Source organism: Loxodonta africana, chromosome 1, assembly GCF_030014295.1.
Source record: "Loxodonta africana isolate mLoxAfr1 chromosome 1, mLoxAfr1.hap2, whole genome shotgun sequence".
Lineage (NCBI taxonomy): Eukaryota > Metazoa > Chordata > Mammalia > Proboscidea > Elephantidae > Loxodonta > Loxodonta africana.
Genome location: NC_087342.1, coordinates 182,594,953 through 182,607,916, shown reverse-complemented (window position 1 = coordinate 182,607,916; position 12,964 = coordinate 182,594,953). Strand labels below are relative to the sequence as shown.

The 12,964-nt window shown below is 47.1% G+C and overlaps 1 protein-coding gene across 1 annotated transcript; it reads right to left on the bottom strand.

The window, feature by feature from the left end:
* Positions 1–4,683: 4,683 nt before the first annotated feature.
* VGLL2 (vestigial like family member 2) lies at positions 4,684–12,706 on the bottom strand. Its single transcript, XM_003404260.4, has 4 exons — positions 12,265–12,706; positions 9,400–9,709; positions 6,651–7,169; positions 4,684–5,432 (listed from the first exon to the last, which is right to left on the bottom strand). Exons 1-4 carry the CDS (start codon positions 12,343–12,345, stop codon positions 5,392–5,394), a joined length of 951 nt encoding a protein of 316 aa, XP_003404308.2. The 5' UTR covers positions 12,346–12,706; the 3' UTR covers positions 4,684–5,391.
* Between the last annotated feature and the right edge of the window lie 258 nt (positions 12,707–12,964).

Sequence of the window (12,964 nt, the reverse complement as noted above, 5' to 3'; positions counted from 1 at the left end):
TTCTAGGAAATTAAACATACCCAAAACCCAGTGCCGTCGTAGCCCTAAAAGTAAACATTCATTCTTCAGCAAAATATTTTACTTGTTTTCCCTAAAAGAATTTGTAGACCTTCTCTAAAGGAGCTTGAATGAGCAGACCCACCTCTGCCGACTGGCAGTGGCCACTTGCCGGGCCCCATTGTGTTTGCTGCAGTGGAGGTCAGGGCTCCAAACAACTGGGAGCTCTTCTTGGAGGCCGCCTTGCCTTTTTAGGTTATGAGGGTCTCTCTGTGTTTAGGAAAAGATGATTGACAGCTCCACTCCAGCTCCAATTAGCACCCTATAATTTATTAGCTTCTGCTTTCAGATTATGCGTTAACTTCACAAATATTTCAACCACGGAAACAGCAGCTATCAAGTGTCTCTTCCCTGATCCAGCCTTTTGGGGCTGGAGTTAAATACAAGGAAAGAGCAGTACAGTTGGTCTGTGAAGTGAGAATAATCATTTGTGTCTGTGCCTGTCTGAGGGCACACGGTGTCTCTGATTGCTCCTTAGGCCTGCATCAGTGTGTGTGTGCGCACGATACATTTGTGGATAAACAGATTCTTATTGTGTGAATACTGTATTGGTATAATTAGAGTTTATTTACGAAAGATGAGGGAGAGCTCGTGTTAAAGAAATGTGGAATGTACGTTAACCCTGTGACTTGTGTCAATTGCCAAAACTTATTATATACAAACACTAACCATAATAATGATCCTGTCTCTAGGATGTTTATTCACGTACTCCAGATCTGAGGAATTTATAATCAATCCTAAAAATACAGCAAGGAAGAATGGCAAACTCAAAGACCTTGAAAAGTACAGTTAAAATGTGAATAATCTATATGCAAATTGTCAACAAACTATTGAAGCAAATGTATAAAGGACTCTTATGTTCAGTTTCATTTATTTTTAAAGCTTTTCCAACTATCTTTCAATTATTCTTCTATGCTTTGATACCATCGCAATGAATTACATTAAAAAATGAAATTTATGGATATGGCATTTATATGGAAAACAGCTTTACTTTTTTATCTCCTCCACCTCCAAAGTAACCAATCACTAAGTGCCTAATAAAGAGCATCTTTGTTCGTTTTGATAAGAATATGTATGGGTGCACGCACATAAACAGAGTTTGTGAGTCTAAGCCAAATGGAGGTTAAAGTTACTCTAAGAGTTGTTTCCCCCAGATGCAAAAGGGCACAGAAAATACAGTACTTACCCAGAAAGAAGGGCAAGAGAAGTTTTCAGTCAGGGAGTCTGAGTCCCAGCACCCACGACCTCTCCCCTCCCTCCCCTCCAGGCCCAAATCAATCTTAAGTCATTGCTAGATTTTGCCACGCATTGAAATAGAACTTCAAAGGGAAAATGAGATGGGATGGCAACTCCTTTTAAACTTAAGGAGTAGAACAGATAGAGTTCCCCGTAGTTGGGTGACTGAGTTCTCAGCCAGAGGGCAATCGGCAAAAGGATTACTTGGTGGCGGAGAGCTGTCTCTCCTCTTTTCATCACCTCTCTTTCAGCTTAGGCCAAGTGCAAAAGGAAAGTTGTGGGTGAGGAGGAAACCAGTACCAAGGGGTATGATTAGAGGACAATCTAATCTTTCTCTCAAAGATCCCTAACCAGATAGAATGCATGTAAAAAAGTCATGCTTCCCTTTTCTCTGCCATCCCTCATTTCCTTTGTCATTTTTTTTCAACTATTGGAGCCCTGGTGGCACAGTGGTTAAGAGCTTGGGTGCTAACCAAAAGGTCAGCAGTTCTCCTTGGAAACTCTTGGGGCAGTTCTACTCTGTCCTATAGGGTCGCCATTTTTCAACTATAGGGACTTCTCCAATCTATATAGTAGATCCTGAGTGGCACTAATGGGTTACACGCTTGACTACTAGCTGAAAGGAGGTTGGTGATTCAAACCCACCCAGAGGGACCTCGGAAGACAGGCCTGGCGATCTGCTTCCAAAAGGTCACAGCCTTGAAAACACTCGCACACGGGGTTGCCATGAGTTGAAATTGACTCCATGGCAACTAATAACCCATCACCAACCTACACGGTTTCACTGATACCAGCAAGGCAGGCACGCGAGTCCATATCTTTCATGATATGGTGGGCCTAAAGAATGCCAGTTAGGGGTATTGATCCACCAAAGTTCTCTTTGATACTCATTACACAAAACCAAATTACAGTTGTAGGTCAACTGGCATTTCTACTTTAGGAAGGTATAAAACGGAGGGAAACACTGTTTCACGTGTCCTACGTGCCAGGTCACTGCAGCCCTCTCATCAGTCTGCATGGTCTGTTCAGGACTGCTCCAAAGGCCAGTTCCAGTGAATGAGTCTCCTCACCAGCAACCTGATATTCGGGTCAGATGCAGCTCAGGGGAGAGGTTTCAGTAATCAGCACCTCGTGGCTGGGAAAACACTCTGTGTGGGTTCTGACCATGGAGCCTGTGAGCGCTAACGCAGCTGAGGCACAGGTAAAGACCTCTTCCGGGTGGGAATACTTAGAGGATGTCTAGCAGAGAAGATACTGATACGCTTTCCTCCACAACTGCACATTCAGTGGCAAATACTGGGCAGCTCACTGGGAACTTCATGAATTTTGTTTATGCTTGTATTCACCAGTGATTCATGCCAGTGGAACATGGATTAAAAAAATCCACAGAGAAGTCCAAAGTTAATTTTAGTTATTGCTTCAATGTCCAAACCTCAGGCTAACTCTTATACGACTTAGTTAAGTTTGGTGTGAAGAATTTGAGAGCAGGGAAGGCTGTTAAATATCAAAATTAATTAAGAATAGTAATTCTTTTCTGGAGAAGAGCATAAATATAAATATCAGGTTGAACAGTCTACCAAATCTGTTGCTGTCAAGTTGATTCCGACTCATAATGACCCTATAGGACAGAGCAGAACTGTCCCATAGGGTTTCCAAGGCTGTAATCTTTACAGAAGCAGACTGGCACATCTTTCTTCCATGGAGCAGCTGGTGGGTTCGAACTGCTAACCTTTTGGTTAGCAGCCGAGCACTTAACCACAGCTCCACCGGGGCTCCTTCTGAATAGTCTACAGGTAGTGCCATTTGATGAAGGAGTCTGGACAATGTCCTATGATAGTTCCTTTGAAACCTGGGATTCTATAAGCTCAGCAAAGCATCAGTCTTCTGCAGCCCTACCTATCTTCCCTTTCTTACTCATTTTTGTGGAGGAGCAAATAATCCCAAAGTTAACAGCACAAAGACAAACAGGGACCAGACATGCAGTTATCTCAGTGAACGAGTGCAGTCTCCACACCTGGGATGCCTGGGTTTGGATCCTGGCTCTGCCACTTACAAGCTACGTGACAGGGCAAATTATTTCCCCTCTGTGTGCCTTAATTTTCTTGTAGAAAGAACCAAAACCCCCAATGCCGTTGAGTCGACTCCAACAGTTTGTGTTACAAAACAAACTGCTCCATAAGGTTTCCTTGGCTATAATCTTTATGGAAGCAGACTGCCAGGCCTTTCTTCTGCAGCACTGCTGGGTGGGTTGGAATCACCAACTTTTAGGTTAGTGGTCAAGTGCAAACCAACTGCGCCTCCCAAGGCCCTTTTGTAAATAAGAAGGGGACCATAATAAATACTACATGAATTGTTGTGAGGCTTAAATGAGTTGACCTGTATGAAGCCCTGAGATCATGCCTTTTACCTATGACTCTTGTATGTCTTCAGATCCTAGAATTCAAGAAGTAACAATAATTACCTTTGGAGAATAATGTAATTCTACATCTGACTGAATGATCTACAGGTAGTGCTTTTTGCACCATCTCTGCTTCTAGCTCACCGAAAGCTAACAGGCAAGCCCTTGACTTCTCTGAGCCATGACTGTCTGATCTGTGAAACAGACGGGGGATGCTTAACCTCATCTCCAGGATTAACGTGAGGTGGAAAAGGGTTAACAGATTTCACAGCACAGCAAACATTTTGGAAAAACAAAAAAGCACTATATATATGAAAGGTAATATTACTACAAGAAGCCCTGGTGCTGCAGTGGTTAAGCACTCAACTGTTAACCAAAAGGTTGGCAGTTCAAATGCACCTAGCAGCTCCTGAGGGAAAAAGAGTTGGCTATTTTCTCCTGTAAAGATTACAGTCTAGAAAACTCTACAGGGCAACTCTACTCCGTCACATGGACTTGCTATGAGTTGAAATTGACTCGATGGCACCTTTCGACAATGACAATATTACTACTGACATCAGATCATACTACTATATTCTACCAGAGAAAAACTAAGATGTTTATTTTCTTTTCATGAAACAACACAGTGAGCTTGTAGTAAATAGACATCTTTAATGTTTGGTTCTTCTTCCTCATCACCTTCAGCTTTGCCCACGCATAGACCCTTCTCTGCTCCAATACTAAAATAACCAAATCATAACCATAGAGACAGAAAATTATTCGAGGTATTGGAGACTCATGGATATTTCTTTTCCTTGTGCCGACTTCTAGTTCTTCTCCACCGAGACATCTGGGGTCTCTCGCTGCTTTTTTTATCCAGAGGAGGATAGAGGGAGGGACAGAATTTGTGGCGCGAAGGCAGAGAATGGTTTCTTCTTTCATCATGAAATGTTCCTTGTAAAAAATATGATACATATACACACACACACATATAGAAAATATATCCAGTGCCACTGCAATTGTTGTGCCAAACACTGGGAAGTGTCACCTTGGTCGTCGTATTTCTGGAGTTTTAAACAGTTGTCCTACAACAGCTGCATTTCAGTAAGACTTGGGCAGGTGGCTCCAGATAAGCCACTTGCCACTCACATTCAGGCTGAGGCTTCCATGTTCACAGTCCAAAGGAAAAAGTGTGTCTTTGTGTCTGGAGTGTGTGTTGTGGGGAGGGGGTGGGCAGGAAGGGAGCTGGAGGCTACGCGGCGAGGAAGAAAGAATTGGCTTCTTTTTACTTCTCTACCACAGTCTTAGATGCAAATACAAATACATTTTAAATTCTGAGGATATTGACATCAGTAGTGCTATTACCACACTACGTAATGAAATAATTAACATCAGCATAAAAAATATTCACACCAGAAAGTCTTTTTTTCTTTCCCCTTTTCCAAGAAAGCTAATGGTATATCACCTGACTAAGCCATCCCATTACAGATATTTCCAGTGATTTGGCCAAAAGTTGTTAAACATCATTCAGAGTCTCTGGATCTGCTCCTGTGGCAGAAGGAACTGTTTTTAGATGAAATATCTGGAGATGTGTGCTTTGGTTTTCCCAAGGAGGTTTGAAGTCTTGCCCCATGTCCTCATCCATGAAGTGAGAGGCACAGATGCTGAGCCTCCATGGCTGGTCAGAAAGGAAAGGGGAAGGGAAACTCGGGGTCAGCACATCAGCTCAGGAGGGATGCACCACAGAGGGAATAACGACGAGCTGCAAACCAAGATCAGAAGCTGTTGTTACAAACCAACTCGATTTCAGCTGGGTGTCATCAATCGCACTACGCAGAGACCTACAGGGGAGAAGGTAGGCTGTCTAAAACCAGTACAGATCCTTGCTTTTGTCCTGAGGCTGCATACCTGAAAACAGAGAAAAAATAAAACGGGGAGAGAGAGAGGGAGAGACACAGAGGGGGAGAGGGACGGGGTCTGGAAGGGAAGGAACACATATTCAAGGAAAGAGAAATACAAACACCACTGTTTCACTGTGAAAGTCACAGAATTCATCTAAGGGGGGGCGAATGAAAATAAAAGTAAACAAATGTCACCTGAGGGAAGGGGGGAGCAGGTAAGACTACAAGCCAATGTCTACATTTATTATAACTTTTTTTTTACTTGCCCTAAAATAGAGGGAGGATAAAAAGCAAAAAAGCAAACCCTTCTTGAATGTGCCTTTCAAATTCAACTCTTTAAGCCAGAGACCTAACATCATCCTTAAAATCACATTTCTGTGAGACCTATTTAATTTGGCAATTAAACTGATACCAGGGTCACATATTTTTCTTTCTTTATAACTATCACTAGGTGATAAGACTCCCAAGCTGTAGAGGATTTTAAACTACTCTCTCAGCAGGCACTCTAGATCAGCGATGCCCAATAGAAATACAATGGGAGCCACATGTATAATTACTAAATTTCCCAGCAGCCAAGCTAAAAAATTTACATATTTAACCCAGATGTTCAATATGGAATAAAGCAAATATATTTCAGTATGCAATCCGTATAAAAATGTTAATGAAATACATCTTTCTTTTTTCTTTTTCTCTTTTTTGTACAAAGGTTTGAAATCCGGTGTGTGCATACTTAAAGCACATCTCAGTTCGGTCTCCCCATGTTTCAAGTGCTCAATAGTCACATGGTTGCAGTATCAACAGCGCGGTGCTAAAACCTTTCCACAAAATTCGATATTAGAAAACAAAACAAAACAAAAAATCCTCCGTTAATATTTACCAGCCAGGTTAGGCCGGGTCCTACTTTCTCACCCCGTTCACATCAATGGCATAGGGTTAACTACCTGCGGGAACACAACCCCGCCATGCAGACCCTCAAGCCCCAAGTGTCTCAAAGGAGGACTAAGGGGGTTCGGGGCCCAGCCCAGGTCGAGCACGGGCAGGAGGAGCGCAGAGGAGGCCCGCCTACCTTCTCCGCTTACCTGAGTCGACGGTGAGGCCCAGGCCCTGGGGCACGTCCCCCGCGGGGCTCGGGAAGGGCCCCCCGGGCGCGGCCCACGCGGCGCCGGCCGGCTCACCCTTGGCGGAAAGCTCACAGGGCGGGCTGCCGGGCGCAGGTGCCGGGCCCGGCGCGAGGCGGGCCGGGCGCCCCGAGGCGGCGGGCATCAGCAGCCCGTAGCGCGGGTCGAAGTGCGGCGCGTAGACCTCGTGCACGGCAGCAGGCCGCGGGTAGGCAGCGGCCTGGGCGCCCAGAGCGCCACCAAGCGCGTAGGGATGGTGTGGGTGCGCATGGTGCGGGTGCGCGTGGTGCCAGGGCTCTGCCGCGCCCTGGTGCAGATGGCTGTGCAGAGCGGCTGGTGAGTAGGGGTCGGCGGTGGCGAAGGGCAACTCCGAGTGCGCGGCGGCCAGCGGGCTGCCCAGCGGCGCGGGCACCGGCGCCTGGTACGCGCTGTTCCAGAAGGAGGCGGGAAAGCTGCGCTGGCTCATTGGGAAGGAGCCGTCTGCAGGCCAGGGAGGCGGAGGGGAGGAAAAGAAGAGAGAGGAGCGCGTCACGGCCGGGAGACTCGAGAGCCGACTCCCCAAGGCTTGAGAGCTGAGCGTGCGAGGGCGGGAAGTGGCGGGAAAGCCGCGGCGGGTGGCAGGTAGGCAGCCTCCGCCTCTGGGGTGGCGCGTTTCCTAGGGGGCTGCAGCCTGAGAAAGCGAGGTCTGAGCCACACGCAGCGGGGGCTTCCGGGAACCCAGTAGAGGAGGCCTGCTTCCTCGGATTTCCCAGGCACCCCCCCAGTGCGGAAGCCCTGGGAATGGGCGAGGGAGGAAGAGCAGAGAGACTCTGAGACCAAGATTTGGGACGTCGGGAGCTTCCCGGATTCCGGGTCTAGCTGCCTAGGCGGCCTCAAGGCGAAGACAAGACCTCCCTTTCCCACCCGCAGCCTCTCCTCAAGCTAAAGATACCTCTTCTTACTCTAGTTCGGCCGCCTAGTGATCTCACTACCCCCTCTCTCGCCTTTCAGGTTCGCCAACAACAACGAAAACCTACCCCATAGTGACCCATAACCCCATAGGACAAAGCAGGACTGCTCCATAGGGTTTCCAAGGAGTGGCTGATGGATTCCAGCTGCCGACCTTTGGGTTAGCAGCTCTTAACCACTGGGCCACCAGGGCTCCTCAGGTTCAGATTTGGAAAATGTGTCCCTCCAGGGCCTCTGATAGACGGAAGTCCATCGACGTATTTTAAGATATTGCTATTATTAGCCTCCTTTCTAGAAACCTTTCAAATATTTTTTTTTCCAAGAACTCAAGCAAGAGAGTAAACTAAGACATATTAAAAGGGCAGCCGTATTATTTTTACAGAGTGGCATGAGGTCTTTTATCTTTTAATTAACAAGCTTTGTGCATCAGATAAAGTGAGGACACCAGGAATTATTAGTATTGTGGTCGGTATCAGTGCTGACTTCCTAGAGCCTTGGTAGCATTTTCGGAGAGCAGCATTTAGACAGAATCCGTTGCCATTAGTGGTGAGGGAGGGAACGCCGTTTAATCAGAGGAACTTTTATTGAGCACCTTCTATGGGGATGACTTCTGCACCACGTAGGTAAAAAAATGTTTTAAAAAAATGAACAGGCTTCCTGTTCAAAATATTTAGGCAACTGGAGAATTAAAAGAATGTTCTGTGATTAATACTAATATTTTTGGATCTTATCTATGCAAGGCTTATGCAAACTGCTAGAATTTCTTAAGAAAAAAAAAAAGGTGTAGTGAGGATGATCACCCCTCCCAATATAATTTTCTTTTTTAAAGCAAAGTTCTTCATTTCTCAGTTTAGTACATACCAAAATCTCTGAGCTTGGTGAGAAAATTTATGAAAGACTTTCCACCACTCTTGTCTTGTTGGTAATAAAGGGAGGATGAGTTGACTTCAGAATAGATGATTATTGACTTGCCCAAGACATCATTGGCCCAGGCTACTGTAAAGCAGTGCTTTGTGGGGAGGGGTAGAAAAATAAAGAGGGTGTACATATTTTTTTGGAAAAACCCTTAGAGATGGTTTGGCTTTGCCTAAGTTTTTGTGTCCTTGCTACTTCACTTCGTTTATTAAAAGACATCTTCCACTTCAAGTTTTGCCAAGTAACTGGAACCTGGCAAAAGTAGGTGCGTTTTAGGAGACATTCTCCAACAGGTTCTGTTCACAGTGGGGGGTCTAGGAGTTTTTCCTCTAGGCAAAATTTTAGAAACTAAGGAAGTGTCCCGTAAGTGGTTGGACAGTGAAGATTTTTTCCCCCCCAGTTTCAGCGGATATTGGAATACTGGCATTTCTACAGCACATTTACATATAATGGTATATTTGGATCCTACAGCAACCTCTGGGAGTAGTTAAGAGGTCAAGTATTATTATTCTAATTTTAGAGAACAGTAAATAGTGTAATGTCAAAGACTTTAATAGACTTGCCCAAGGTCAAGCTGTTAGGAAGTGGTGGAGTCAACAAGCAAACCCAGGCTTCCCAATGCCAAGGCTAGTATCTTTTTCTAGGTCACTACTCTGCTTTGGTCTTCAAGGAAAGATCATATACCCATGCCCTTTCCTCCTTCCTTTTTCTTACCTTCCCCAAATGCCTCTCTCTACCCTTCTCTGACACCTAGTTTTCTTTCATTTGCACTCTTTGGGCCTTTGTGGGTGTACTGCACGCTGAGCGGACTCTCCATGTGACTTTGCCTTTGGGACCACATACTCACCCCGCCAAGGCCCGGAGCTCCTCGGTGCTTTGCTGCTAGTGCAGCTGGGGGAGTAGCTGCTAGGCTGGCTCAGGGCCCTGCTGAAGTGCTCATCCACCACTGAGCTGATGTCCCCCTGGAAATAGGTGAACAGGACACAGCGGGAGTTGATGTACTCTGCCTCTGGTGGGCGCTCTTTCTCTGGGCTGCCTTCCTCCTCTTTTATACTTGCTGGAGTTTGGCTGGAAAATGAGGAGCTGCCGCTGCCACTGCTGCTGGGGCTGGCGTTGCACTCCTGGGCTTCTTGCATTTTGGAGTAATAGGCTAGTTTCTGCTCAGAAAGACAAAGAATGGAGATGTCAATTTCTAATAAGATGGCACATTAGGGTCAAACTGCAATCCCTCATCCCAATCCCCAAGGTACCCATTGTGGTCAAGCCGATTCTGACTCATAGCGACCCTATAGGACAGAGTAGAACTGCCCCCTAGGATTGCCACGGAGCGGCTGGTGGAATCGAACTGCCAACCTTTTTGGTTAGCAGACAGCGTTCCTGATTCCCAAGGTATCCATGGGAAATGCAAATCCATGTCTATGCTTAAACCTTGTGCTGTCAGCATAAACTAGCAATAGGCTGAACCACATAGCCAACAGTCCTTCCATCTGCAGCCAAGCAGGGAAGGGTGGGCTTCTTGAGAAGCAAATCATCTTCCTCGGTGCCGTTGTCTTCTTGGGACTTGTTGTCAGGCTGCAGGGAAAGGTCTCCAAAGATGTCAGGGTGATGGTCCCCAGAAGATACTTAAGTAGCCAGGTTATGAGCTCAGTTCGATGAAGGAGCCTGGCTCAGGGTAGATATATTTTTTTAATCAGGCAAAGTCCAGTTAGGGCCTGACTGTTTCCTACCTGAGAAAGCAGGATAGAAGCACAAGATGCAGGATTAAGCACTGCATGATGGAGCAGGAAAAAAAAAAAAGAAAAACCCACTGGCCGCAACCAGGAATGTAAAGGAAGAACTGCCTCAGAAACTTTGAAATAGGTCCATTTAGGAACGAGTTGTGTGGGGTGAAAATGTGGGATTAATATCTGGGTTTTGGTTATTAATAAATGTGAGTTGTTATTTGTTTGGTCACCCATAAATTGCTCATTTAAAAGCCTGTCTCCGTTTTTAAAAAATATATCCTCCTAAGTAAGGAAAAAACAGAGGACTATGGACATTGCCACGCTCACTGCCTCCATGAACACTGAATGAACAACAAGTAAAAATGTGCAGAAGAGAGAATGGTAAGATCCTGGCTATGACGCTGGGTGAATGGACATGTCTGATAATGATTTAAAACGAAGTGCAGCTCTGAGAACATTTTCTTAGAAAAGAGCAATGAACTGAATGCTGGTAGAGAGGGCCTGGAAGCATGTACCAAACAAACAAAAACCAAACCCGTTGCTGTCGAGTCGATTCCGACTCCTTGCAACCATATACGACAGAGCACAGCTGCCTCATAGGACTTCCAAGGAACGCCTGGTGGATTCGAACTGCCAAGCTTTTGGTTAGGAGCCGCGCTCTTAATTACTGCTGCCTCCAGGGTTCCGAAACGTGACGAGCCATGCAAAAATGAATGAAGATCTTAACGCGATAGATGGGATCAGGTTAGGGGAGTAAAAAGACCAAACAGAAAACAAACCCATCTCTTTCCCCTTTGCCATAGTCCCAGTTGGGAAGGAGCTCATTTTAGAGGCTGGCGCCCGAACACTGAAGTTATTTATCAATATCCACTTCTTAAATGCCAAGTTCCCACCTGGCTTAACATTGAGACTAAACAAACTCCAGATTGGAAAGTTAAAAAGGGGGAACCGGAATGAAAAAACAAATATCAAAACTCAACCATTTCATCATTAATTCATCAGGAATGGGCTGAATAGGCGTTCTGAATTTGCCAGCAAAATCGGCGAAAGCATCCCCTCGGCACTGAGGTGTATTTCAGTCTCCGCAAAGCAGGAGTCCAGGCCCTCACTTCCAAACCTGACCCGGATTCCTACGCCCCGGTGCGCATATGATCTTGTTCTTTTCCAGGACTAATGTCATTAGTTTCTGCCATCTTGCTCGGGAATTGGAAATATAGTGTTCGACAGGATGCAGCCCGGAGAAAGGATAAATCGGCCCCATCAAACCAAAGTTGAAGAGTTTGCAGAAGGGGGGTGGCAAGTGGTCTTAAAAAGTGTGTTTTTGTTGGAGACAGGACTGCCCGATTCAACTAATGGTTCGAGAAAGGCGAAGAATTATCTATGAAGCTTGCCTCTGTCGGGCCAATCACACCCCAATATTAATCGCCAGAACTTTGTGAGGCAAAGGTGGCAAAACCAGCCCGCTCCCAGCGGTGCTCTTTGTAACGAATTCAATGGTTTTGGAATTAATCAGCCTGATCGCCCGAGAAATAAAACAGAAAATATTATTTCTTGGGTAACTTGCAAGGATGAGAACGAGTACGTGTGCATCTCAGACTGAAAGAAGGCGCAACTGGCCTTTGCTTTTGTTTTGTTGCTCTTTTACCGCTAGAACCAAAGTTTGCTTTATCCGCACCTCTCTACACCCACAGAGGGTTCGGAAGAATCTAGCGTCTAATCCCCCTCCGATTATTGCCAGGAAGACACGGACGCACATTAGCAGGGTTAGCTAGCTCCCCAAGAGAGCAAACCCGCGAGCTAACGGGTTAGTTAATTGCACAGCCAACTCCGTGGCAGCGCGGGCAACCCCGCATCCCAGCGACGCCCGCCGCAGATCAGACGCCCGAAACGCGCTCGGAGGCGCGGCGGACCTCGGGGTCTGGGAGGTGCTCTGGTCGCTGCGGACCGGCTAACCGTCCCCGAGCCCCAGGCCCAGAGGAGACACGTACCTGGTGGTAGGGAGTGTAGGCGGCTGCGAAGTAAGGCTGCGGAGGACCATAGACTTGGTACATAACATCCAGACAGCTCATGGCTCCCCGCAGCGGAGACGGTTAGATATTTTATCATCAACTCTTGTTCGGTGGAGCACTGGGATGCTGCATAGGCTGCGCTTGGGACCGAGCTCCCGAGTCATCGGCGGCGGGGCAGCGCGCTCCGCGGCTCGGGATTCCGTTCGCTCACTCCTTCCCCTCCCACCTCTGCGATTCTAGCCTAGACAACGTTCGGGACAGTTGCGCCCGCGCTCCCGCTAGTGGGCATTTAAACCCCACGCCCAGCAGGCGTGCTGACGCCACTCAGAAGCCGCGGAGGGGGAGGAGCGGTGGGGAGCAGGGTCCTGGGGGCCAGCGGGAAACTGGGGACTCAAGCCGCTGGGTCCGCCGGTGGGTTTTCCAGGTCTCCGCAGCGGTGCGCCTGTGGCCAAGGGTGCCGGGGACTGGTTGGCCCCCAGCGTGGGGTCTGAGGCTTCGCACTGCGAGGAGTAGAGATTTCCCAGGCTAAAATGGGAGGGGGAAAAAAGGTGTGTGGGGTTGGGGAGGACTGAGAAACTGGGGTCCTTACACCCGGAGAGAAAGAGAAATTTTGTGCGTGGGGGAAGGGCTTGTGGGCGAACCCCGGCCGCACACTGAAAAGTGTGTGTGCTCCCGGGTG

Bases quoted from the DNA above. Each gene is read 5' to 3' on its own strand.
- VGLL2 (XM_003404260.4), bottom strand. From the start codon at position 12,345: ATGAGCTGTCTGGATGTTATGTACCAAGTCTATGGTCCTCCGCAGCCT. The intron at 9,710-12,264 runs GTACGTGTCTCC...CTTTCTGAGCAG, and splicing joins CCTACACTCCCTACCACCAG to AAACTAGCCTATTACTCCAA. The intron at 5,433-6,650 runs GTAAGCGGAGAA...CTTGGTTTGCAG, and splicing joins GGGCCTCACCGTCGACTCAG to CTCGTCGTTATTCCCTCTGT.